Here is a 25,294-nt window from a genome sequence, read left to right as displayed (position 1 = left end):
TCTCTAAAACGGCTGGACCAATTAGCTTAAAATTTCACTGACCTTCTTAAATATATTTATCAGGTAAAGAAGCATAAAATATTTCACAAAGTACCCATCAAGCTCTCATTAAAAATATTGCCTCCAGAATAAATTTGTTTTTTTCCTTTTAATTTTATAACTCAATGGTAAAAAATCATTTAAAATTGCAAAACTCATAGCTTTGTACGAAATTTACTGCGCTACAGAATGGTCTCGTATAATTTTTCGATTAAGTTAAGCGTTTACAAAATGTTCATCGCCAAACATCAAATTTCATACAAAATCATGAGAACACATATGTATATATAAAATTACAAATTTTCTTTGTATATAGCAAATATACTGTTATATGTTCACGAAGTAAATCTTTTGCTACCACCACTGTATCATGCATCAGCAAAAAAATTGATGATTATGCGTAATCATAATATAACTCATAATATAAGTACGGTAGTCATTTATTTTAATTTAATACAATTCATAGTATTATTGAATTAAATTAAATAAAAATTTAATTAAGAAAAATCTTAAACAATTATAAATCCGCGCTGCCAACTACATTTTTTTCATGGTGTACATCGATTGGCAAGGCACATTTAATCAACTGTCAGAGATCGTACGCTCTCAATTTTTACGTTCTCTAATGGCAAGTGAGAAACAGCTGATGTGAATTGCTCTTGTTTATAAACAAAAACTATCTCCACATTAAAAACTGTTTAGAAGGAATTTCAGTCATTAATGCAGATATGATGAAAGCTGCCAGGTTTTAATAAGTTAAATTAATATTTTAATAGCTTTTATTACATGTTCCTAATGTATAGAGCCGATGGAGTCTTGTATTACTAGTAAAGAATGAAAGTATTATTTTTTGAAAAGTTTCTGACCATAGTAATATTAAACATAACAATGCTTGAAATCGCAGAACATACAAGCTAACTATAATAGCGAGCATTCAATCCAATTTTGCAGTTCAACGTCTTCAAACTTTTTTGGTGGTCTTCCACGTTTTTCATTTCTCACATCAAAATCATTATCTCTGAACCGTTGAAACCATATTTTGCATGTTGTTTCTGATAGAGCATGATCACCATATGCCTCGACAAGCATTCGATGCGAATTTGCAGCACTTTTCTTTAAATGGAAACAAAAAATTAATGCTTTGCGCAAATCAGCACTTTCCGGTACAAAATTTGACATTTTCAACACAATGAAAAATATGATGTTGTTATTGAATATGTTTGACAGATCTCATACCAACCAAACAGAAAAAAATGAATGCTCGTTCACAACAAATGTTCCCTACAAAAATATTTGTATATTAACGCTCACTTCACACCGGTATATGCAGGGAAAAAGTATCGATTTTTTGAAATTCACAAGTACAAGGAATAACCTTTTAAAGGGATGTTTTAGCGATATGATGATTTTGCTTAGTCAAAAGCATAAAACATACTATATAACCGAGGCGATAAAATTTGATTTGTAAATTAAAATATAAAATAATTGACAACTAGCTCAGTTTTTTAATGAAAGTTACTATATCTTATAATATTTGAATATATATATATATATAAATAATTAAATACATAAATATATTTTCTTTCTTAGTTACGCATATGTAAGTATTTATGTGTTTCCAAACAGATATGATTAATATTAAACTTCAGTTACCGCTAATGCAAACCGAATGACGTAGTTTTGTGGTTATTAACTGATCGGTAATTTAAAACATTTTAAGTGATTGATAGCATGATATTGACCATGTTAATTAAAATCAACGGTTTTACGGTATTAACTACACTAAATAACGAGGCACTACCGCCAATGAATTTTGAGACTTTTTAAGGAGTTATAAAACGCATATGTATATGTATGTGAATTATAAGTTTTCTATTTAGGAACCAAAAATATAGCTTGAAATATTTGATTTGGGTAATCTGACGTGAACATTTGCCACATTTTTCGATACATACCGTATTCTTTTCATTTCAGACGCATTGGAACCTGAACACATAGCTTATTGTTTGTATATATGTATTATGGATATTAGGATGGGTAAAAAAAAACGAGTTTTTTTTCGCTTCGTACTCCAAAAAAATTGGTTGATAGACACCTCGAAGAAAGAGTCTCCAAGTGCACTTAAGTGCTCATACTTGTAGATGTTTCTTAGAACATATTTTCCTCAGTACCAAGCGAAAAACAAAAAAATTGTTTTTTTTTACACACTCTAATACACACATGCACTTACATCAAAGAAGAAATGTGAAGTATCACAAACGTCATGACTTGTGTCAATCGTGCATGTCTAAAGCTTAGTGTCAATAAGCAAACGTATGATCAACACACACGGCGTATGAGCAACATTTGTTAGTTGAACAACAAAGACCTTTTTAAAATGTAAACAAACATTGAAACTTTGTTTTTGTAGCGACAACCGTAAGCAAGCACCATACACATATAGTGCACACCCCCACGCATGCATAAACATATTGACACTAAATTTGCTTATTCTAATATATGAATGAATCGATGACCACACAAACCACAAATTGGTACCGTTGATTGTATCCAACATTGTCTAAGCAATGCTGCTGTTGCTGCTCGAGCACTTGATTTTCGTCACGGCAACGTGTATATACAAAAGTGAACATATGTGCATACACATATATGTATGTATATTCACTGCCTGATGTATGTGCATTTGTGCATTTAATAGGTGTTTGCAACGCGTTAGTGCATACGTAAAGTGCACATGAATATGCATGGTTGCTTGTTAGAACGATGATAGCGTTCACTTAATCCACTAAAACAGTTGTTATGATGTTGTGCGCGTCGCGTGTTGGTTTATTTTAGTAGCGCGGGAAATTTCTCTGAGTGCAGTGAATTTTTAAGTAAATTTTAAAAACAAAATGGACAGAATTTTTTTTGTAATTATTAATAAGTGAATATTTATGGCACACAATTAATATAAATAAGGGTGTATAATGCAAAAATGTATATTTTTAAAAAATAATAAAATATTTTAAATTAAAAATGAACATTAAAGTTAAAATGCGACTTGGATGGAAGCAACGATTAAGCAAAAACTGTAATAAAAATGTGCTAGTAAAAAATTGAGTTATAAAATAAGCATACATAATGACAAAATATGGCTTATGTACTTAGATACATATATTCACATACATATTTTATATAAAATGTTTAAAAAAAGCAAATATACTGTTTCTAATCAAAAATAAATCTGATATCCAAATTTTGGTTAATGCGAGCTTAAGATGATTCACCAATTGCGAACTAATAATACAAATTATTAAATACTTGTACTGGGAGATAAAGAACAAGAAAAAACATTAGCTTCGGCTGCACCAAATAATACTCGAGGCTATATACCATTGCAGTCCGATTAGAAAATTTCTTCGAAGATTGCATTTTTGCCTTAGATAATAATCCGTGCCAAAGCTTTCCATACAAAAATTTGATCTCGATCGTTTAGTTTGTATGACAGCTATATGCTATAGTGGTTCGATATCTCTGATTCCGACAAATGAGCAACGTCTTACAAGCAGAAGTAGCTGCTAAAAAGGTAGCAGTAGATGTACTGCTTCGGAGCACAGCCTCCTTCAGAGTGGTGACTATCTACTCTGATAGTAGGGCAGCGAGTTTGCTGACTGTGCGCTCGAAACTAGTGAAGGGAGTCTAGAGATCCCTTATCTCTAGCATCGAGTTATTTTCGGTGCCTGGTCATAGCGGTATTGCAGGCAACTGTAAAGCTGATGAGCCTGCTAGGATAGACACTGCAGTCTCAATAGCAGCGGAATGGGAACGGGTAGGAGCTTCTGCCGCTGTTGGGCCTCAGACCAAATCAACAAGCGCTGGTCGACTACCAGCAGCTGTGCAGACGCAAAGTCCTCCTGGCGCAGGGTAAATCGCAGGAGGTCTAGGGAACTCTCGCTTTCAGCAAGGTCCACCTTTCAGTGATTGTAGGAGTTGACACTGTGGAATCGCGATTCATGCAGTAAGATGGAATATCTTACCAGACACCAGCTGTATCAGCTGTTTGGAAGAAAATGAGATAGAATCATCTCAACACTGCTTTCTCGAATATCCAGCTTTTGCTAGATCAAGCAACCTCGGATGTCATACCGTTAGACATACAAGAGAAATAGCGGAAATAGAAATAAAACATCTAAGCAGATTTGTGATAGTTTCAGGCCGTTTCTGCCGATAGCTGATATCCGACTACAGGAATTTTTTTTTCGTTTGACATCACAAAGGGCTGTACATAATAGTCTAAGTATGATTTCGTCCGCAATACTGAGAGATCAGCCATTTAATTTAACCTAACCTAAGCTAGTTTTTCCCATAAGTTTTTCCATCCACAGCCAAGGCGGTACTACGCTACAGTGCGATGTTCTCTAACACAAAACACAAAAAAGAGATAAAACACAAATTTAAAACAAGAAATTGATGATAAGATTATATTTGTTCGAAAAAGAGATCACAGATACCTAGCCCTAGCGCTGATTCCTATGAATCTACTAATTTATCAATACTAAAGAGCACATTTCGAGATTGATTTAAAATTTTTATATTTGCAATAACCACATTATATAATTTGGCATTGAAAATTCATCACTTCATACACGATACTCATGCAACAAGTTGGTAATGCAGCGCCACGTAAAACTTACACATACATAAATGAATCCATATTCGTACATGGAAAAGACGAGGAACCGATGTGCTAGTGTATGTGTGTGCGCGCACGTGAAAAGCAACAGTTTATTGCAAGCATTCGCTTTTACCTCCACAACGAGCCTTGCAGCGCCGAGCATGTGCCGCCAATAATGGGTGGCGCGTGGCGCTGCGCTATTGAAGCTAATGCATATGTTGGCGTCGACATTTGCAAAGCATTTATAGGTGAAATACGTATGCGTACTAAATGGGCTGATGGCACCACCAATAGATAGCAACGTACGCACATTACAACAACAAGAAAAAAATTAAAGAAATACATTTACTCACTCGCAAATCTGAGGGTGGAGTCGAAGCGTGTGTGTGTAAGCAAGCGTCTGCTTTGGGAGGCTTGTCGGCTTGTTGGCCGCGCAACAGTTTGTGCGCACAAAGCCATGACAAATAGACGAGCCAGCAGCTACTGGCCGCCAACAAACTGACTGACTGACTTCGCTGGCTGACTGCTGGCGTATTTGCTTGCATACATAAATATCATTTTTGTTGTAGTGGATTTTTGCTGCCACTGTATCTCTTTACTGTTAGCCGCTATGTTCTTTGGACATTTGTTTTTTTTTTTTGCATTTGGTTTGTAGAAGTTTAAGACTAACAAGAAGTAGAAGTGGCAATGTAAAGGAGCTGGCGTCGACGAAGGCGCTAACGACGGACTGCTACGCACAGAACGCAATCGTATCGCACATAGAGTGTGTAGTGTATTCCATGTCGGGTATAAAAAGGCGCGTAGCATTTTGAAAATTTGCAGTTTTCTCGGCGCCGTGCGATGCGCTCAAAACACTCTTCATAACCAGCGGAACGGAAACGGATATAAAGTGGATAAATACTTTGATTTGTGATTTGAAGTGTTGAACTCCTCCTGAGTTGTGTTAAAAAAACTAAAAAAATTGTGCAGTTTAGTTTTACACTTGTTATTGTTGAAGAATTAATGTTTTTTTTTTGATAATTGTTGTTGTTGTTCGGAGAAAATACGGATTAAAAATATTTATTAAGTATCAGTGAATTGAAGTGTACAAAAAAAAAAGTATAAGTAAGTCAATTTTGAATTAAATCAATTTTAATTTCTGTTGTCAGTTAAACTACTCTAGAGCCAAAATTATGAAAATATTTTTTTATTATAAAATATATACAATTTAACATATTTTTTATTAATGTTTTAAACCAGAGAAACCGTCTGAGTACCAAATATATAAAAATATTTTATTTTAAGTAAATTCACATGCATTCACTTAAGTTCTTAATATTTTTAATAAAATAAACGTATTTAATTTTTTATAAACACTATAAGTTATTGTTTTTTTATTCAAACTGTAAATAGATAAAAAGTTTGCAAATGTTATAAATCTAAAATTTAATTAAGTTGAAATTATTTTCACTTAATAATTTGCATCTAAATTAAAGAGAACATGACAAAGTAAACTCTCATTTTTTTAATAAATTTTGGTAAATTAATTTAAATAATATTTTCAAAGTTTAAGCATTTCTCAATTTATTTTCACATTAAGGATTAAAGTATTTTACATACGCACATAAATTGTTCAAAAGACAAAAATCAATCCCTTAGTTTAAAAAATTTAAAATTTATTATCAAAATTTTATTTATTCATTTTAAGGAATTATTTATTAATTTTCTGACACCAAATTTAAAATCATTTAAATATTAATAGAAATAAGTCTTTAAACTGAAATCGAACGAAAACATTGCATATAAATTTCATTCCACAAAAAATATTATTAATGAGAACGAAAACAATCTTTTTCACTAAAAATCATTATTAAATTATCAAATCATTGTTATTGTTTTTTTTAGTTCGTTTAGTTCCTGCCTTTCTTTAAGGCCTCAATCGTTCCATGGGCCGTTTTCCAGTACAAATAAATGTCAAATTGTGGCGAAAAATCGTTGATTTGCCGCCCTAAGACGGTCATGCTGTGTGATGGCCGTTTTTTTAAAGATTTTTCGGAATTTTTTATAGTGAATTGAAAAAACATAAAGCTTTCAAATTTTAACTATATATTTATAAAGACTTTAGCTGTATTTTTGTATTTTTTCTATTGAAAATATTTCGTTAATTGCGAGATTCATCGCTCCATTGGCACCCATGTAGAAAAAACGTAGACAAACGACGTCCAAGATACCAGCAGCCTGACTAACCTAAAATCACAAAAAAAAAAAAAAATTGCATGTTAATCTATACGTGTAAAGCGCCGGAACTAGGTTTTTTTACAAATCTAGAAAATTCAATTTTTAAATGCTTTTAAACATTAAAATCTAAAATTTCATAAATTTCAATAATGCTAGTTCGGACGGTAGCCTTATGTGTGATGAATATGCCATTAAAATTTTAAAGCAATAGATGGAACCGTTGTTGAGAAATCGTGAACGCCAATTTAAATAATAGAGTTTCGAGAAAAAATACGTGTGAAAACGCCTAACAGTCGGCCACGCGCTGGTAAGGTCTTTACCTTACTTTCTCACTACTGTAACTTTCCAACTACATACAATTATGGAAAATTACTTTACCAGCACATTTTATGAATGCTCTAGATTGGATTTTTGCCCCGCTTAAGGGGCACACCTAGTGTGAAATTAAAAAAAATTTATGTTTTCATATTTCGATAGGCTAAACCTTTTAAAAAATATACTAAAATTTAAATCGATATCTCAAATAGTTTTTGAGTTACTGTCTTCTAAAGTATAACCGCTCAGTTTATTTCTAAATGCGTTTTTCTCAAAACTAAATTTCTCAAATTTGCTTGACTGATAATTAGGAGACAAATCAGCCGATCACTATTAAAATTTTGCCTTCACACAGGTCGGGCCAAAAACGACCAAAATGTTGGGTAAAATTCAACTTCTTTCCAACAACGCCATTTTCAATTATTATATTTATTTCACTTGTATATGTTCCAGTAGAAAAGTGGATTCTTAAAATATATATAAACATGCCCTTGTGTCCCTTAAAATCAGCAGAAAACTTTTTACTGAACGTTTAATCTTGATTTTTTACCGACTTTAATTTTTTTGTAATTTTTTATGTACTAAATTCAAGCTACAAGAATTTTTATATTTATATTTAATCACGTGCTAATCGACATTTGACCGATCATCTCAAGCGCTCACACTCATATGTTGTTATTAATAATTTCTTCATCTAATTGTTGTATGCTATTTCTGACTATTTACTCAATAAATTTAGCTTAGATTTAATTATAGCCACGCGTATGTATTAATTATATACTGTAAATGCCATACACATTAGCGGAACTGGCAATTAGTAGATTGACATAATATGGCAAGTTCAAGGCAATTAAATCACGCTTGAAAAGCATGTCTCTCAGTTGCAAGTTGTTAGCTAGATAAATGCATTCAGAATGGCTTTGAGCACAATATGGCTGAAATATTTTATATCAAGAAAAAAGTAAAAAATTATTACTTTTTTAAAGGCTTAGATCATTATTTTTTTACCAAAAGGGTTTGCAGCGTTCGATTTTTTTTACCTCAAATGTCGTAATGAAAATACTAAAAATGCAAGTTTAATAAATTTTGAAAAACTATCACGAACTGCGGCTGAAAATATTAATAGTGGTTGCATAAAAAAATTTTTATTCTCAAAATTTCTTCAACATAAAATTTCGCTTCACTCTCGCACTCGTAAGCAATTTTTACTATATACTGATGCTATATGCAAATACGGGTGCACTGTATAAATTTTCCTCCAAAAAAGTAAAGTTTTGACTCCCTTTTTTATACCTACGAAAATAAGTAATTTTTGAAACATTTGTGAAACATTTACATTTTTCTCCCTTCTTCTTCTTCGTAAGCATAAGAATTTGAATTTAAATGTAATCAAAATGTTTGTTGTGCTGTTGTCTGTATTGCTCTTAACTCCAAATATAATGCGAATGATATTCTCATTAGCGTCGGTGTTGATATCCTCAACCATCTTATTATTCTCATGCAAAGAAATGTTTACAACCACAATTATTAAATAATTACTTACTCATTTTCGTATAATTAGTCAAAAGCCACGGGAAAAGACAACATTTAAGACAATAATTTTAGAAATCGAAGGCGGAAGTGATTATTGTTTAAATACTTAAACTTACTTGGGTTCGATTGTAAAGTATATTGTTTGCCCTTAGCAGGGTTAGTAACTATTAATACCATATATTTTTTTTATTAATATATATGTAGTATAATATATTCTTAAATTACACATACATACATATACATATATGAACAGAATGGTTTATAAATAATTATTGATTAAAACGAAAGAATGGCGTCAAAAATCTCCTATTTTAAAAATAAAAAAACATCTCCTACCTTCTAATGACTGAAATTAAAAGTGGTCCAAGTATGCATATTAAAACCTCCTTCCAGATTTCGCTAAAATCGATATAGATATTTCTATTCAGATAAACTTAATATTCTGCTCCTTTCCATAATTAGAAAGAAACTGTTATTTCGTCCCCATTAATAATAACACAACTGCACTCAGGTCTACCAGAAACGATTTCGAACCACCCTAGTTTATACAAAATAAATTCACAAATATCATTTAAAGGCTTAGCTATAACAAAAACCATTTTATTGCCTAGAGACGAGCCGACTCTTCATAACGCGTATAATTATACCCTGCACAGGGTGCATTAAGTGTGACACGAAGTTTGTAATACTCAGACTGAAAAGTCAGAGACTCTATAAAATATATATAGAAAGGATTGGCGTAACGAGCTGAGTCCATTTAGCCATGTCCGTCTGTCTGTATATACAGACTAGTTAACCCTCAGATTTTGAGATATCTATCTGAAATTTTGCACACGTCTTTTTCTTCCCAAAACGCTGCTCATTTGTCAGAACCGCCGATAACCTACTATAGCATATAGCTGCCATACAAAATACCTGTCAAAATCAAGTCCTTGTAAGGAAAACTTTTTCATTTGATGAGATATCTTAACCAAATTTGGCATAGATTATTGCCTAAAGGAAGCTACAATCTCCAAAGAAATTATTCAGATCGATTTACTATATGCCATACAGACTGGCCGATCAAAATCAAGTTTTTGTAAGAAATGTTTTGTATTTGTGAAGAGTATTATAGCTTCGGTGCAACATTAGTTAACATTTTTTCTTGTTTTTATTTACAAACACTCCACCTTATTAAGCAGGTTCTTATATATATACATATGTCATATTTACACTCGGCTTGAGAGCATTCTGTAAGGATTACCATGCAAAAATAATTCAAGCATTAATATGAAGGTTAAAAGATAATCTCTTAACTGTGTTAATAACTCAAATAACATTGACATTGGCGTACTTGCAATAACATCATGCATGTAAAAGTACAATATTCATATATACAAATTTGCATATGTGTAAATGAGACTGACGATGTCCACACACCTTGACAGTGGCCGGTCAGCAGGACTCGGGTCGAAACAGTGTTGATCAAATGTGCGATGCATAAAAAGAAACTTAAAAGTCATCACCTTGGGGATACACTTACATACATATTTTTATACATATGCGCTCGATAAAACAGACTCACCCAGCTAATGGGTTGGTCGCAATTGCCGACGGTTTTTTGCTTAACCTTTTCTCATACATATTTTTTACAATATTAAAGGAGTGATACAAATTTGCGTGTATATTAATAATTGCCGAGAGTATAACATATTAATATTGGATTTAATTAAAATGTATTATTTCACCACTCTTTCGCAGTTGCATTAATGAGTTGTTAATGATGTGAAATATCAGCGTAACGAGCAAACATTGCAGCTATTAAAAGTTCAAGAGAGAAGCGCAAAGTATATTTTTGCAAACAAACATACTTATGTAGAGGAAGTGCGCAAATAATATTGTTATTACCACGGACCGTCTGTAGTGACCTGCCAATACAACATATGCATCCATATCTGCACAACATACCAACAACACCAAAATAAATAACAAAAACCACACACACTTTCGCCACAATAATTTTTTAAACAATATTATCATCATTACTGAGGCGTCAGCGGAGTTGCCACTTATGCACGCAAATATTAATTAAAATTGCTTAGGATCGAATATGGATCGTAGTAAGAATAATAGTTTAGAATTTGGCAATAATACAACAGCGTCGGCTGTTGCTGCCGCCGCAATGTCAGCGCCCTGGGCGAATAATAAGGAAACGTCAGCGCAGCCCAACGAGGATGATTCGCCAGAAGATGATGCTAATACCGCCACGCCCGCCAAGGTCACCGATCCGCTAGCGCCCAAACTAGCCAATAATGAGGTGAGTAGTTCATTAGTTACCTGAAAGTTTGATTAGTGTCACAGTCTCTTTGAAAAGTCGGGGACACACTTAGAGACGATTTTTGGGCAGATTGTTTAAACACCAAATTTCCTAGATATATTATTTTTACATGACTCTCAGAGCATATTATTTCGGCTGAAAGAATGAAACCAACATATTTTTGAAACAAAATACATTAATTTTCTTTGTTTCGAAGATTAACACAAACTAAACACGTGAGCTTTTTACATAATTCATAGCTTTAAAAAGCGCTACCGCAATCAAGATCCGTTTATTTTTTTAAATAACGTAATTTTTTTTAAATAAATAGGTAATAAAGTGACTTTTTTTCTACATTCTCACCCACAGCGCGTTCTGGTCGTCTCCGTCACCGAACGCAATCGTGAAACGTGGAGTCAAAAGGCGGAATTCTTATTGGCCGTTATTGGTTTTGCCGTCGATTTGGGTAATGTGTGGCGTTTTCCATATATTTGCTATCAAAATGGCGGCGGCGCTTTCCTTATACCCTACTGTGTGATGTTAATATTCGGTGGCCTACCGCTCTTCTACATGGAATTGGCTTTGGGGCAATTTCATCGTTGCGGTTGCTTAAGCATTTGGAAACGCATTTGTCCGGCATTGAAAGGTAAATTCAATAAAATGAAACAAAAATTATTATTTATATAAAAATGCATATAAGCCACTAAATATTTAATTTTAAATCATATAAAAGTAACATTTGTTATAACACAAATACTCAAGCGTATTCATAAAAATACATTTAAGCGCTATTTAGAATAAGTAGTAAGCAAACAATTGAAATATGCCTTGAGGGGCCTAAACAAAAACAAGAATAAACAAAAACTTGGCAACCTGTTGATTTTACAAATGTGCTGCGTGTCGATTTCTCACAAATCAAGCAAATTCCACTGGTGATTGTGTACTCCGCCTTACCCTTTTTTACTTTTGCATTCCTTCATTCTTAAGATTTTATCCTTCATTGTCGTTACTGAAATTACATAACTTGTTGTAGTGTCATTTTTTTTAATACCACTTGTATTCTCATCCATTCGCTTCAATTCAATATACCTCAATATGTCCTCAGTGATTTTTTATCGACGCTTATGACGCTAATCAGTCACGTCCGCTTGTTTATCTCGTCTACCTGAACGTGTCAGAAATTTTTTTATAAGTATGTTGCATATGTTTGTAGGAAGATATTATTGAGATCATAGTCGACTTCTAGATATATGTACATAGGCATTATATAAAAGCAAGAAAAGTATTTTTTTATAATTGAACAAAAACTATATACATAAATATTGAAAAGAACGAAAAATATGAGATGTCAGGCAATGGTACTGTTTCTGAACCGTTTTAATGACCAATTATAATTAAAAATAATAGAAATGTTGTAGTAACTCAAGCGCTTCAGATAGTCAGTGACAGTACAGTGGCCATTTAACTATTCTTATATAGAATGTTATGAAGAAAATCAGTTTAAATGTCTCTGTGTAAGTGTTTCAAGCTAGACTCGTAAAATCGCTAGATAATACTATGCAAGTTATAGGTACTATACGTGAATATAGGTACATATACCTAAAAACATAAAACCGAAATGTCAGATACTACTTTGATCATACATGGTATATGTTTTAAGGTGATTAAGGTTGCACCTATTATAACAGACTAAAAAATACGATATTTGGGAATTAAAAAAATGCTATTGTATATCAAATATTTGCAATGTTTAAGGGTATATTTATTTATTAACAATACACAGTAAAATTTGTGAAGAAAAAAAATAAATATTTTTAGAGTTAAACGCAATTTCCAAGGGTAGTACCGGTATTCTCCTGAATTATACCTAAAACAATAATTACAATGACCTTATGGTCGAAAAAAATTCAAAAATTGACAAAACGGCGCCGTTTGAAATTTTGGTCGTCTCTGCCTTAAAAAATCGATTTTTTGATTCGAAAAATGCTGTTTCGAGAAAAACGATTTTAATGATAAACTGATGGAGCTGATTGAACTGAGCGGGTATTTGAAAAGATATATGTATGTACCTCATACATATATCCTCAGTGATCGAAATATGTAAAAATTAGATTTTTATTTCATACTAGATGAGCGACTTAAATGACTACTGGCTACTAGCATTAAACAATTTTTTATTTTCCCCTTTACGAGTACTAAACATTCACAATTTCATGAATTTCATATTTTTGTATGTATATACATATGTACATATGTATAAATATGTTGAGCTTCTTCAATTGTAGGCTATAACAAACACATTGCGATAATGTCATTTACATACTCAAACAAATACAAATTAAGCTCCATATAGATACCATATGTATGCATGCATGTATTAAATGACTGCCAGCGAATTTATGTTTTTAATCACAAATGTATTTATTGCCAGATTTTATTCCTCCATCCTATTTGATTCAAGCTTAATAACCTCCACACATTTATTTGTCAAGTGTTGGTGTATACATATTGTACATATGTACATATTTACATATCCTTATGTGTATATACTTCGACAATATTTGCATACCTTCATATTTACGTACATAATAAAGGGACTACCAACAAGAACGATATTGTGTTGAAATTAAATAAAAAACTCAAATTTGGTCAAAATGGGTTATGTTTTTTTTTGTTATGCAGATAATTTTATGTCATTTAGGATTTGAACAAAATGTCGGCCAAATGGACACCATGCCTCACTTTTTATATCTCCACTCGTTTGCGCCAATTTTCTATGATCCGGTGCAGAATTTTGGCTGGAATTTTGGCTACTGTGCTTTGAATGTGACATGATGAAATGGCAAACCTTACTGAACACACTGACAAAATTTGATACAAATCCGTTAACAAGCACAGCTGCTACGGGCTGTCAAAGGCTCGTCATCCCTATTGGTAGACTCTGTACATCGGTATGTTTGTATATAGCTTTTGGGCAAATTTTTCACTTAACTCAAGTAAACATGATTATTGCCAATAAACAAATCTTATTGACAATAGCAACAAATTAATATTGATACTCGTTTTTTATTTTTAGTACTAAAAAAGATATCTGCTTTGGTTTTGTAAAGTGGATTATTATTGTATGTATTTATTTGCGACAATTACCCTGACGCAGTAAAAAATAAATATATGTTTGTATACATACGTACATAAAAAATATCAAAATTTTGACATAAAGAATAACATTCTATACAAACATCTATAGCGAATTTAGCACGAAATATATATTATACTATTTTTATAATAAAAAATTTAAAAAATTAAATATTTACTTTAAAACCAATTTATCATTTTCCAACTAATTTTACTACTCAAGCTCTCAAACTGAAAGCTTATTATGAAACTTCAAAAGCTTTGCTTAAGATCAGCGCAACTTAAGCAAAAATAAAAGGAACGTTTAGGAACAGCACAAAAAACAAATTAGTATTTCTTTTGAGTAGACTTACATACCTCGCTTTGATACAACGAAGGGCCTCTTTCAATATTTGATATCACTACATTATCACTTCTACACACACACATATTTGCTATGACGCAAGTACTTCAATACTTTTGGACATTTGTAAAAACCCGCACAAAAATACGGCGAAGACATATATTTCACTTAATCACACATTAGAAAAAATCCAACTTGAGAATTTAGGACCAAAACCATTACTTTTACCAAATTTACTAATATATGCGATTTCATAAATTTCGTGACTCGCGTCGTGAAAATAATTCGGAACTGAAGTTAAGAACGTAATGGCGCCGGAACTTATACAAAACGCAGGGTTACATTTTTACCGAAAAGCGCCAAGCGTGATATTCACGTTCAAATGGCAAATGAATTATTTTATTAAATAATAATTATTGTTATGTAATTTTATAAAATTGTATTTTTTAATTTAAAATACAGAGAAAATATTATTGAAATACCGTTATTTATTAAGATCATTAAAAATACAACAGTATTTTAGAAAATTTATACACGTGCTTTTCTCTCCCAGAAACAGTTGATTTATCAGAATTGGACTACTGTAGCATATAGCGCCCTAACAAGCTGATCGAACAAAATCAAGATAAAGAGCTTTTTATATTCTATCATTCTATAATAATTGGACCTGTAAAGGATAATATAGCTTCGGTTCAGCCGCAGTTAACGTATTTTCTAGTTGTTACTAGCAGTGTCGTACAAAAACTAATGAACACTTTCAGTTAGATGTTCATACATACATACATATCTATGTTTATGCCCATATAAATATATATGGTATATACAAATGCATCCAGGAACATATATTACTATTCGAAAACACACTGCCAAGTCGTCTCTATGCCACAAGTCTTAACAAGTCCAAAAGTTAACAAACTTTTGTGATAACAAATTTTTAATTCGATTTAATCTGCATATTCAGCGTTCTATTGTTTTTGTTCAAGTTCTGCCTCATCTTTTTTTTTTTTGCAAGTTCAACATGCAACTGACATATTTTGAAAGCTCAAACAGGCAAACGAGTTTTATGTGTGTATGTGATATATGTGCATATATATCAATATGGATATCTATGTATTTTTACGCCTTGTTGACTCGTTCCACTTGTATTTATATTTGTCAGCGCGATTGTACCCATATCTTTCAAGTCATCTTTAGCTTACAATTAGCAGCCAATCCATGGTGTAGATGAAAGTTTCACGCGCAGTGATAATCCGTACACATGTACTTACATATATTCATCCATCCATACAAACAAACATACATACATACATAGACAATATATACAAGTACATATACGTATATTTATTAGATTTGAATTGAAGTCGCTATAAGAAATATTTAAACGTGTAGGGTTGCCTGTCATTCGCTGTTAACATGTGTATTTATGTATATATATAGTTTTAATTTCATTACTTATTCATCATTACGTTTTCATTCACTGTAAAAATTAGCTTTATTAATACAAATCTTTTCTGTAAACACACTTGTTGTATGTAAAAGCACTTTTCAACAAATAAGCGCTACTGAAATTTGACGTGTTTTAACCGACATTTGTATGTATGTATGTGTGTCGATATTGATCTAACTTAAGTGAAAGATTTATTCATTTTATATGACCCGGTGCAGCATTTTGTATATACTTTTTAGAGAGTTAATATCTTTCCTTTAGCACTGTTCAACTACATCGGCTGGCTAATTAAATATGTAATTAGTTGGCAACTCCAGTAAAGATATTTATCTGAAACGATACGCGAGATAATTGTTGAAAAATAACATTGTAAGCGGAAAGTCAACAAAAGTTTTATGTGATTTTTTTTTTAAGAGCTATTTTGTTTAATAAATAAGAAAAATGTACAATAACAGAATTTTATATAATTTACTAATCGACGCATCATTTTGAAAAGTTCTTGATTTCCTTGATCCCGTAGCCGATCTCTAAAAGGACCTCCGAAAAAAATCAGTGAGGCAGTGCGGAAGATTTTTCTGCTTAAAATTATCTCAAATGCAATAACACAAACAATATATAAAATTACTATAAATAAATATAGTTTATGATAGAACGACTAGTCAAAATTAAGATTTTAGACAAAATGACAGTTTCGCAAGTAAAAATTATTTTTTTTTGTGGAAAAATTTACACTTCAGAGTGGTTTAAAAATTCAAATTTTTATCAAAAATCTATAAGATTTTTCGATCACTACTTGATAAATATATTTATCTAAAAAGGTGGTGTGAAATTTTCTAGACGATTTTTTCAGGGGTTCGGATATATTTTGATCACCGACTCTGAAAACAACATTTTAACTTCAACTTTTCAGAGAATATTCTAAAATATATGTACCTTCAATATAAATAAAATTCACAATCCTTTAAAGACCGATAGTTACAATTTTTGAAAGGTTGTTTACCGAACTTGACTACTAACTTCGTAGCTTTTATTCTAAAAAATATTATAAAGATTACTCCACGCATCTGGTACCTATGATCCGAAATACTCTGAATTTGTAAATATTTAATAGCAGAACTCCAACTATATGGGCCTTTTGGACCCTTCACTTTGATACATTAACCTGCTTTATGAAAAAATGGCCAACAGTACAATTGGCTTCCTTCAATCACATAAAAGACGAAATGTACTTCAGACAAATACCTTATCACTTAAGGTTCTACTACTTTTTTATTCATACATACATCCATAGTTCACATAGTTTCAAGTGGCTTGCGAGGAAATCCCCGTTGACACTGCTTTGTGGTATTTGCTCAACAAGTGTTTGCTTAGTCAACTTTTATTAAATCAACTACTATAGTCAAAGTGCAAGTAGAAAGTGATTGAAAGGAAACGAACGAACGGCAAAGAAAGTACAAAGGAAACCATTACCGTAAGCGTACATACTTAGGTAAAAGCGGGTATGTCTGATTACACAAACCCAGGCATACATATATGCACATATTTTACCGTTATGTCATTGCGATAGTAATGTTAGTAATATGTTCTTATTTTGAGTGTTATTTGAAACTTTATAAAATGTTTTTACTATATAAAATAAAGTGGTGTTAAAAACGTATTGAAATTGCCTAATAACGAGGAATAACGAGAATGTATACATATACATATGTATGTACATGATTATTTTTCGATACAAAGTTTGCATTTTTATAACAGTGATGGCTAAACAAAAATATTTATTCTATTCCCAAACTCTTTCAGTTTTAAAATTATTCTTAAAAAAAATTGCAGCATTCTACTTCAGCACAAGTGAATTAAAAAACAAAAAAACATTAACTTCGGCTATGGCGAAGCTATAATACCCCTATATATACCTAATATAATAGTTAAAGGTTAGGTTAAATCGCTGATCCCTCAACGAGGTAAAAAAACTCTTTACTTTGATTTTTGATGGACCAGTTTTGATGACAGCTATATGCTATAGTGATCCGATCAGAACAATATGTTCAGAGATTGTTAGCGTTGTCTTGGACAATAATCTTCCTTCTGGGTGTGACAAACTTCGTGACAATATACCGTTTAGAGTTTATGGTACATCACTAGAAATTATAATTCTCAAATTACGTCAACAAATAAAGTGATATTGAGGTTAAGTTAGTTTTAAAAACTGGTTTGTTTTTGATTGATTGTAAAGTAAGAAAATATTCCTCAAATATAATAATTTTGTGTAATGCAGTAAAGAATACTTGGCAGGATAAGGATCCTGGCTCAGTCCGGTTACAGAGACCCGACTGTTGTGGAAACGAGTTTAACCAATTACTACCAATAATTACCGATTTAAACAGGTTTAAATCGCCGACCGCGCAGACTTAGGCCGGATAAAATCCAGGTCAATTCTGGTGACGCTGAACCGGCTGCCGAGAGAATTAAATTAATAAATTTAATACAGTCATTTTAATTTATTATTCATAGATAAATAATTTACCTAACAAAATTTTTTCAGTGATTGAGGCTTTCTGCTATTTGCATATGTATTACCGAAAAGACTGCACTAATTTTAATACCACCATAGTTTTTTTGGACCAGCAAACGAATCTAGTTTTTCAAGAGCTCAAGAGAATTGCTTTCGCTTCATCTAATCCAAACAGGTGTCGGTTACGCCATTTGCCTAATTGATGTTTATATGGGCATGTACTACAACACGATAATCGGCTGGGCGGTGTACTACCTATTCGCATCGTTCACATCAACGCTACCGTGGACGTCTTGTGGCAATTCGTGGAACACCAATAGTTGCATGCCAGTAACGAATGAAAACTTCACTGAAAAGGCAACCACACCAGCCAAAGAGTTCTTTGAGTGAGTCATTAAGCGAAAATATTTAAAACAACTGTAAATTTGAGTTTTTATTTTCAACTAAACGCAGACGCATGGTACTTGAGCAGTATAAATCGGATGGTCTAGACTATATGGGTCCCATTAAGCCCACATTGGCTTTATGTGTCTTCGGCGTATTTATTTTAGTGTACTTTTCGCTGTGGAAGGGTGTGCGCAGCGCTGGCAAGGTTGTGTGGGTAACAGCATTGGCGCCATATGTGGTGCTTTTCATATTATTGGTACGCGGTGTGTCGCTGCCGGGCGCAATGGAGGGTATTCGATATTATCTGACACCAGAGTGGCACAAACTGCAGAACTCAAAGGTAACTCTGTAAAAAAATGCTATTTATTGTAATTTTGTTTAATGCTAAAATTTTACTATAGGTTTGGATCGATGCTGCCTCACAGATATTTTTCTCGCTTGGTCCCGGTTTTGGCACATTGCTCGCTTTATCAAGTTACAATAAATTCAATAACAATTGTTATCGAGACGCGCTGATAACGAGTAGTATTAACTGTTTGACAAGCTTCCTGGCAGGTTTCGTGATATTTTCTGTATTAGGGTGCGTAGAAAAATTAAAGAAAAATACTTAATTACTTTTTTTTTTATTAATAATCAAAAATATATATTTTTATATTTATATTTTTACATAATATTTTCCTTTCACCTACAGCTACATGGCACATGTGCAGAAGACCTCAATCGATAAGGTGGGTCTGGAAGGTCCCGGTCTTGTCTTCATTGTCTATCCGGAGGCCATAGCTACTATGAGCGGCTCAGTATTTTGGTCCATTATATTCTTTCTCATGCTCATCACACTGGGTTTGGATAGTACATTTGGCGGTTTGGAGGCTATGATAACCGCGCTCTGTGATGAATATCCACGCGCCATTGGGCGGCGTCGCGAAATTTTTGTGCTGCTACTTTTGGCTTGCATCTACTTATGTGCGCTACCGACTATGACTTATGTGAGTGCTAAGCGTATATGTATATATGATTAGTATATAACACAGGTATACATATATTCGTGCGTTTTTTTTTCTTCTACAAAATTTTAATGTTTATTTAAGATAGACTTGTACAATAGTATTATTCAAAGTATTGTCCATATATAGCTATAAAGCTTTAGCATTGTGGACTCCATCCCAAAAGAGCTGCACCGGCTTGGTGGCCAAGAATGAATCTTTTTCGCTGTTCTGATTTGAACCGTATTCCAGTTATGGCGTTCTACATCGACCAAACAAATGATTGGAATGATGGAAAATTATTGCCTCGTGTTTAGTCGCAAATCCGGGCGATTCGGCAATCGTTCGTATCAGTTTTTGTAGGTAGCGTTCTCCATTAATGATTTCTTCCGGCTTTAGAAGCTCATAATACCGCACGCCCCTTAAATACAGAGAATTACCTTGCCGTCTTAAATATTCACTTTGCCGTTGATTTGTCTGTTTGGCCGAGTTTCCCATATGATTTTTTGCATTTAGCGATGACGCAATGTATAATTTTTTCAGCACCAGTCACAGTCCGATGCAAAAACTACTTCTCTTGGTAGCATCTTTCATCGTCTCTTGGCATCAATTCATATGACACCCAATTTCCTTTCTTTTGAATGTATCTGCTTTTAAACGTTTTAAATAGGCTGCTTGAGTGACTCCCAAAGATTCTGTAGGTTTCTTCTTGTGTGGGGCAAACTTTATCGAGTATTGCTGCCCGTTTTTAATCTTCAAACTTTTTTTGACCGCCTAGGACATTATTCGTCTTCCAAACCAAAATCACCATTTTTAAATTAAATGGAATTCATGATATGAAGCACAGAATTGCATTAATTAATTTGGCGTAATTTCATCAGGCACCACTCAATTCTTAAACTATTTAGCAAATACATTTATTCATTTATCTTGCTAGTCGCAATCAGCCACTAAACGGTTTACACGCCGAAAGCTTTCTGGTGTTTATTTAATAAATGATTTTGTTTCGTTTATTTTTTTGTTTCCTTTTTGCGCCGCATAAGTTATTGCTTCATGCTTATTCGCAGTGTATTAACTCTATCTTGACCTGCATAAATAAATTTCACACTTACCTTCAACACTTGACTATGTGTGTGGCCCCACCTTGCCAGCTTTTATCCATAAGCAACCGATAAGTCTCTGCCTTACGGTTCAGTAACGCTATTGCTCGGCTTATATCTCAACACCACCACAACCAGGTGGTCAACTTAAGTGGCTTCCATTGTAAAGCCAATTGTGTTATGCCTCCGGTTGGGTGTGTGTTTGGATGTCCGCCTGTCAGCTAACATGCGCTTTTGTTTATTTCCTTTTTTGCCATACTTTCTTCCAAACGTCTCAAGCTTTAGCGCCATCTTTAACACCTGTCAGCGTTGGTAAACATCAGTGATTGTTGATTTTATTTATTGTTGCTTTTATATTGGCCACCACTTGTCTCCACAGACAACTAACAGCGCATCGCCGCTTAACAGCTTTAAGCTAGAGTATGGCAAAGAAGGGATAATGGACCTTATCACTCTCTTTGATTACATTAGAAATTATAATTTCACGCATTTAGTCGTGTTTCAACTGATGTGCGCTTAATCAGTGTAACATAGTTACTCTTGACTCTGACGGCAGCCCGTTGTGTGCCTACTTAGACATTTAGGTATATTGGGGGCAACAAATAAAAATAATCGAGATGTCTGTGATAAATATTTGCAAAAAACATTTCAAATTGACTGAAAGGTTTCTTGGGAACAGCAAATATTAATTTTTTTATGTTTTCACGAAGAGAGTGGAAAGTGTTTTCTATAATTACCAAAAACTGTGTTATATTTACTATTTTATATTACTACAAAATCATCAATAAGAGCCACTTACCATGCTAAACTCATAAAAAAGGCGGTCCACTAAATTATTAGTTCAGAATACTACCTATTACAATAGGTGCTTATCTCTGAAATAACTGTGAGACGCCATGTCCAACCACGAATAACCTAAAATGAGAATAACTGCTTTCATTGACGGCTTGGGAATATTTATACTAAAGCTCCAGACATTTCACGAATAAAGGGTCTACCAATAAGAACGACGTTGATGTTAAATTAAAATAATGAAACGTGATATGATGAAATGACAAACCTTACTCAACACACTGAAACAATTTGACACAAATCCGTAAACAAACATAGCCGCCACGAGCTGTCAAAATCACTTCATCCCTATAGGTAGACGCTGTATATCCCAGCTTTTTAACTAATATATAAGTAATGGCGTCACTTCTACCAAGTTTGTAGAACCTGGAGCTTCGAATGGGAATACTTTGTAGTTTCTTCATTAGAGTTCGCCTTCATCTAAAAGTTTACTCTCGGAAAATAGTAATATGTAAATAACATAGCTTGAAAACCCACTAATAAGGATCTAGTTTTAAAAAGGAAAATAGATTTTACTTACTTTACCTATGGATATAGCAATTTGACGTTATGGCTGATTAGCAAGCGACGAACACTATATGAAGAAAGTTTTATTTAAAACATATGTAAACAATATACCATTTTCACTTTTTTAATATTATTTATTTATTTATTATATGAAAAATAATAATACAATTATTATTTTACAAAGTAAAAGGAGCACTAGCTTCAGAGGCTTTCAGAACTTTTTTAATATAATAAAATAATTATTATTTTACAAAGTAAAAGGAGCACTAGCTTCAGAGGCTTTCAGAACTTTTTTAATATAATAAAAAACATTTTAGGGCGGCGTGTTCTTGGTTAACTTCTTGAACGTTTACGGACCCGGCCTGGCTATATTATTTGTGGTATTCGTTGAAGCAGCTGGCGTTTTTTGGTTTTACGGCGTCGATCGTTTCTCCGAAGATGTGGAACAGATGTTGGGCATTAAACCGGGCATTTTCTGGCGCATATGTTGGACTTATATAAGTCCGGTATTTTTACTGGTTAGTAAACAACTATAAGCATTTATTATATAATGCTTAAAGTATAAACAAGCTAAGTTGAAAATGCTTATTTTCAGGCCATTTTTATATTCTCCATACTCGGCTATGAGGAAATGTTGGGCGAGGAATACCAGTACCCCGAATGGAGCATTAAAGTCGGCTGGGCCGTCACCTGCTCATCGGTACTCTGCATACCGATGTACATCGTTTACAAGTTCGTATTTGCGTCCAAAGGTGATTGTCGTGAGCGGTATCGTGACGCCTTCAAAGTGCCACCGCATTGTGGCTCAGTATTGCCGGGCCAACAGGGCACCACAGTGTGACATGATTCAGAAAAAGCAAAGCAACCATCAAACAAATTATTGCTTGATGGCACTTGGACGAAGCAGTTGAATGTGCAAACAACTGCAGCCGAGGAGAGTGAAGTAAATAAAACTTTTATAGAAACTATAAAAACCAATATGTGTAGCTTCGAGCGTTTAGCTGGTGTGGGAGGGAGTTATTCACCAACAACAACAACAAATAATATAATTGATTTAAATAGTTATTATGCATATTACACAAATAATCTTAATTACGGTTATATTTGCGAAATTTCGCCAAAAAGTACCATTAAGGCAGGTCCGTATAGCGCTATAGATGCGCCAGCAACAGGAACAGAAAGCATACAGCGTAATGTACCGCATTTGGAATGGACTTTTCGTCCAAATAGGCACGAAGTTGTTGAGGAGCGAAATAGCGGCATTTATGAGGAACTCAACATAGCAGATTTATATGCGACAGACACTGTACACAATAACCCAAACCAAAATACTGATATTAATAGTTTAAGTTATAAATATTCAAACAATGTTGAAGTAGCAAGCACAGCTGTTAATTGCAATGACAGTTGTACAGCCACTGTCAGTAATCGTAGTAATAATAGCGGTAATGTTACTTGTAGTGCTAATGCTAATGTTAATGTTAATGCTAATGTTAATGTTAATTGTAATAATGTTAGTAGTATGCAAAATGCAAAAAACATTTGTAAATCAAATACAACTCACGAAATTGCTGAGGACAATAACTATGCGATGATACTCAGCAGTTGCAAGCCGCTTAAATTTTCATTTGCCAGCGAATGGTTAGTTTAGCTAAACGCAGTAATTATCTATGTGCTATAAATATGCGAAGTACTACAAAATATGTAACTAAAATGAAATTAAGTGTGACGCAATTTGTTGTTATCATAATTAAGAAATAATTTCTAGAAATATGGTGGTGTGGTAAATTTGTAGGCAGAGAAAATTTAGCAAAACAGCCATTTGCTAAATTTTCTTCACAAGTGTAAGCAAGAGAAAAAAGTAAAAAGAAGAAGAAAAAGAAAAATTGTATACAGCAAACTACTTTGTATGTATGCAATAATTTCTGCTAAAGAATATTAAAATAACATAAATATTTGAATATAAAAGGTAAAAAATATTAAAGTAAATATTTTAGTAAAACATTTTACTGAAAATTTTTTGAAAAAAAAAAATATTAAAATTTATTTTGTTAAAGAAATTTCATGAATTGATTTTTTAAAACCAAAATTTTCAAAATAATATTTGGAAATAAAATATTTTTGAAAAAAAATTATTAAAAATTTAAATAAAAACTTATTTTGACACGCTTAACTTTGACAAATTAAATTCTTGAAAAAACATATTAAAATTAAAATTTTAATAAATAATTATTTTGAATAATTTTATTTTTACGTATTAATTAAAGTTATTAAAAAAACTTTGCAAACTGTAATTAAAAAAAAAAAATATTTTAAACTATTTTTTTTTTTATTTAAATAATATTTTGTTAGCAAAAAAAGAATTCGAATTCATCAGAATATTTAAAAAAAATATGCGAAAAGAAGATGCTAAAAAATTGTATAGCAAATATATTACTAAAAATTTTTACTTAAGAAATTTATATTTTGAAAAAAAAACATTAAATAATATAGGTATATTAAAATATGTCATAAAATAATTTTTTAATACAAAAATTTTTAAATAATAATTTGAAATAAAATAATTTTGAAAAATAATATGTAACTAATAAATAAATATTTGTTAAAAACGTATTTTGACACGTATTTTGTTAAAAATTAATTACTTTGAAAAATTCAATTTAAAAAAAAAACTTTTAATATAAAATTTTATTATAAATATATTATTTTGCAAAATTTTAATTTTTAAAAGAAAATGTTTTTGATAATATTTTCTTTTTAATTTATATATGCAAAAAAAATTAAATAATATTATATTTGAAAAAGAAATTCGAATTCATCAGAATATTTAAAAAGAAAATGCAAAAAAATAGTAATGTAAATATTTTTTTATACTTTACTTAAAAATTGTATTAAAAAAAATTAAAATAATACTTTGTTAAAAAATTTTATGAATTCATTAAAAAAAAAAGAATTGTTAAAATAATAGATTGAA

The 25,294-nt window shown here is 32.2% G+C and overlaps 1 protein-coding gene and 1 long non-coding RNA gene across 2 annotated transcripts; one reads left to right on the top strand and one right to left on the bottom strand.

The window, feature by feature from the left end:
• The first annotated feature begins 4,096 nt into the window (after positions 1-4,096).
• On the top strand, positions 4,097-24,267 carry SerT (Serotonin transporter). The gene is given in 9 exon segments (XM_036374810.2): positions 4,097-5,797; positions 10,499-11,054; positions 11,424-11,700; positions 18,667-18,877; positions 18,945-19,218; positions 19,280-19,458; positions 19,570-19,864; positions 22,638-22,838; positions 22,916-24,267. Coding segments are annotated over 8 exon segments (2,700 nt in total). The 5' UTR covers positions 4,097-5,797; positions 10,499-10,847; the 3' UTR covers positions 23,972-24,267.
• Positions 11,696-19,706, bottom strand: LOC138857149 (uncharacterized). Its single transcript, XR_011396157.1, has 6 exons — positions 19,568-19,706; positions 19,275-19,448; positions 18,504-19,224; positions 18,352-18,432; positions 12,144-12,219; positions 11,696-12,063 (listed from the first exon to the last, which is right to left on the bottom strand). It is a non-coding gene; the product is annotated as an uncharacterized lncRNA (long non-coding RNA).
• Positions 24,268-25,294: the final 1,027 nt, after the last annotated feature.

The sequence above is a fragment of the Bactrocera oleae genome, chromosome 4 (genome assembly GCF_042242935.1).
Source record: "Bactrocera oleae isolate idBacOlea1 chromosome 4, idBacOlea1, whole genome shotgun sequence".
In the NCBI taxonomy this organism is placed as follows: domain Eukaryota; kingdom Metazoa; phylum Arthropoda; class Insecta; order Diptera; family Tephritidae; genus Bactrocera; species Bactrocera oleae.
Note: the sequence above shows the minus strand (reverse complement) of the source record. Positions and strands in the feature narration are given on the sequence as shown.